The 3,430-nt window shown below is 45.9% G+C and overlaps 1 protein-coding gene across 2 annotated transcripts in view; it reads left to right on the top strand.

Annotated features, from left to right (window-relative positions):
- Positions 1-3,430, top strand: part of rapgef4a (Rap guanine nucleotide exchange factor 4a) — a 47,342-nt gene continuing 43,912 nt past the window's right edge. The window contains exon 1 of one of the 2 annotated variants that reach the window (XM_048979637.1): positions 1-1,132. In XM_048979637.1, the coding sequence (XP_048835594.1) occupies positions 1,050-1,132 (83 nt within the window). In that variant the 5' untranslated portion in view covers positions 1-1,049. The remainder of the gene's footprint in view (positions 1,133-3,430) is intronic. The other variant, XM_048979638.1, reaches the window with a different exon arrangement.

The following is a 3,430-nucleotide window of genomic DNA, read 5'->3' as shown; positions in this document are numbered from 1 at the left end:
TGTCGATTTCAATGATTGATGAGTTGAGTGCTTTCAATAGATAAGTTACAGATTAGCTCTACCTGCTTGTAGCCATTTTGTGCACTGAGCTGATTCACCCCCCTCCCCATGCCTGACTTTCAGCCTGTGAACATGCTAACAGCTCCTCCCCAGCGGGGGTAACTCCCTAATCACCTAAGGCTTTCCGGGGCACAATATTGCCATGGAGATTTGCGATGCCTCTCACCTCCCGCACGTCCGAGGTTCACGTCGCCGTAGCGAAAGCGCTCCAGCAATCCGTGGTCGTGAGGAGACCCAGCTTCACTCGGGGCGGCCCCTTCCTGAGGTCATGTCAGGTATGATGTCACGGAGTAGCATGGAGGCATCCACCGGGACCGAGAAGAGATAAGCCTCTTTGCATCTGTCACACCTCACGGGAGGCAGATCGCAGATCTTCAGCAAAGCCTTGCAAAAGTGACAGATCTGCTGATGATGTGCCAAGCTGGGACTGGAGTGGCGAGAAGCGTCTCACAGCTTTAATAACATTTCAGCAATAACATATTTCACTAAGGATTCGCATTTATTAACCTCTATTAGTAGTTTCAATATTTATGCTACCACAACGGAGTGCGAAATACCATAGTCTCTATATGTCCGAAGTCCAGGTGTTTTGCTGGTTTCTTCATGCAATTTGCTCTGATCATGTTTATGTTATCTTTACCAAGACGGAGGCAGTAGCGCAATTAAGGTTGTATATGGAACATTATAGGCCATAATTTCCTAAATGTGGAAAAAGGTTTCTAAGAACTTATATCATGTGAAATGGGCAAATTGTGGAGAACTCATCATAGGAGTATGTTTCATTAATTGTATGCGCGATTTCCCTGGCAACAGTTAAAGATACCCAACTCGAGGAGGAAATGTCACCATTGTTAATCGTCATTCCCCTTGCTTTCGACACGTTCGCTGGTTGAAACTGGACCAAACGGCTCATTTTTCCTAACGAAACGAGGGGAGAGTCCATGATAAAAAAGGGATGATGTAAGTCCGGCTCCAGCTGCACCGGGTCCATGATCTCGCCGAAGATGGTAGCGGCGCACACCTCTGCCCAGTCTTCTGCATCTGCAGAATGGATCATCTGCCTCGATAAAAGGTGAGCAGGAAAAGGAGTATTCGTTTGCTGAATGTTTCTCTTTTTGACACGTTGCACTACGCAATAAACGAATACCGTCTAAAGCCTGAACTGCTCCGTAGCATCGTTTGCCGGCTTTTTTCACCTGTGAACATTGTGGGATATTATTTTCCAGTTAGACAGAATAAAGGAACGACGAAATACAGATGATATCGCTTTGATTTTTGCATGCAGCCAGTAAATACGGTATTATGGAAAGGCAATGTCATCTGCCGTATTGTATTTTTTAAACTAACGAATGTATCCTGACTGCTCGACTACTATACAGGAATATGTGTGCGATTTAAAAAATTAAATACCTCTCCTTATTTGGCACAAATAGCGGTAAAACAATTCGGTGAGTATAACTGAGAATAAAGCTAATATTATCTGGGGGACCAAGACGTCTTTTGGTGCAAAATAATGAATCAGACTTATTCCCTGACGCTTCGCTCTGTCTTCATGGTATTCTAGTCTCTTTCCTCTAAATATACCCTTTGCGATTAAATTGCCACTTATCATATTTACAGTTGATAGTCATTAAAATAATCGGTAAACACGAGTAATAGGCTTTGGCGTCATTTGTCTCACTTTACCTGGACGCCACTATAAACCTTTTCTCCTAACTGAGTTAAAGTAGCACTGTTTGTATGCTGACTACTAACCTGTTTTTTTCAGCGTTTTTTTGTAATAATTTTCAGCCCAGGAGATGTTTACTGAATATCTATCAGAATTGCTACACCTGCTGTGTATTTGTCATTCGACGAGTACACACAACCGTATACTAACACATTTTGCTGAATAATTTCTTATAATATATTTTGTTGGGTTAATTTATAAAACTCCGAAATCCTACCTGTGACATATGGATGGATGAATAGCTATTAGAGAACCTACGTTTTACTCAGGAGGGCTTATAAACTTTACTTGGTTCTTCAAGTAATTTGTGCACCCCCCCCCCCCCAAAGATAGCCTACAGTAGCATGGGATCCCAGCCCGTACTGGTGTGCTTTCAGTTTATCTTATTTACCATTTTTTATCCTCCTTTCTTACTCTAAATGTAACAGGTTCCATTGCTCGTCACGTTACAGACACGACGGTCTCCATCAGCCAGACGGCACCATATGGAGCCCTGAAACTAATCGCCTTCGGAATCAGAAGTGGTAACAGATTGCCTCATAATGTATTAATGGTACCGAGACAGAAACACATGGCAACCTTTTAATGGGATACGCAACATGCACGGCAAAGAAAATAAGCGAGAGTTTTCAAGTCTTAAAAATCCAGCCGCCTTTCCTTTGTTCATTTCAATGGGGGCGACCTGAGTTTGCCGGCACTTGCACTGACAAGGCGCTAATCGGCTAGCGGTCATCCCGGGCGCCAGATCGCCGTCTGCACTGATGGTGTCTGGTCCGCTGAAGCAGGGACCCACGTTACACGTACCGCCCGACGAGATATTTGGCAGAAACCTAGTCTGTAATGAATGAAACTCCAGGAGGAGGCGGTGTAGTGCAGGGATGAGCCGGCGGACCTGTCATCGCCGTATCTGCGGGGATCTGCTGCACACAGCAGGTGTGAGATGATGGCCGTTTTATCCCTGACTGCAAAATCGCTGTTTTGCTGAACGTGGTGGGATGACAAGCAGCATATACCTGACATGCGTTTCTAGCCACAAGTTAGGTGGACATAGCTCATACCCCATCCTCTCTGCCCCAGACCTCCATCCCCACATCAGTGTATAGGTTTGGGTTGGGGGGGGGGGGTCCATTGTAATCCTCCAGGCTCCATCATCCATGTTCCCAGCATGTATCTGTAGAGCAGGTCTCCCCAGTATCCCCAGTTCCAGTACTGGGTGGGGAGAATCCAACAGAGTTTTCAGATTTCCCTGCTCAAACACACAAACACATCTTAATGAACTGAATACCAGGTTTAGTAGGTGTGTTTAAGCTGGGAAATCTGAGAGGATATCCGCAGATAGTAGATATGGATCTCCGTCCCATGGCTGGCACGACTCTTTTCAGTGCCCTAAGCAAAATTTGATTAACCTACTTGTCATTTGTCATCTTCCTTCCCTTTCTGACAGGCTGATCAGATCGGGGGTGGGGGGGGGCGAAGGGCTGATGACTGCTGGGCCCTAAGCAGCCACTTAGATCACTTTTTTTTTGGGCCCCCCTGAGGGTGCAGCCTGTTCCCCAACCTGCAGGCAAACACGCTGTGCCTGCAAAGCTGTGTTGCGTAATCAGCCTTCCCCCGTCGCATTACCCAGGCTTCGGGGGAGAA

The sequence above is a fragment of the Brienomyrus brachyistius genome, chromosome 16, assembly GCF_023856365.1.
Source record: "Brienomyrus brachyistius isolate T26 chromosome 16, BBRACH_0.4, whole genome shotgun sequence".
In the NCBI taxonomy this organism is placed as follows: domain Eukaryota; kingdom Metazoa; phylum Chordata; class Actinopteri; order Osteoglossiformes; family Mormyridae; genus Brienomyrus; species Brienomyrus brachyistius.
The sequence above is the reverse complement of the archived record's forward strand: the minus strand, read 5'-3'. Positions and strand labels throughout refer to the sequence as shown.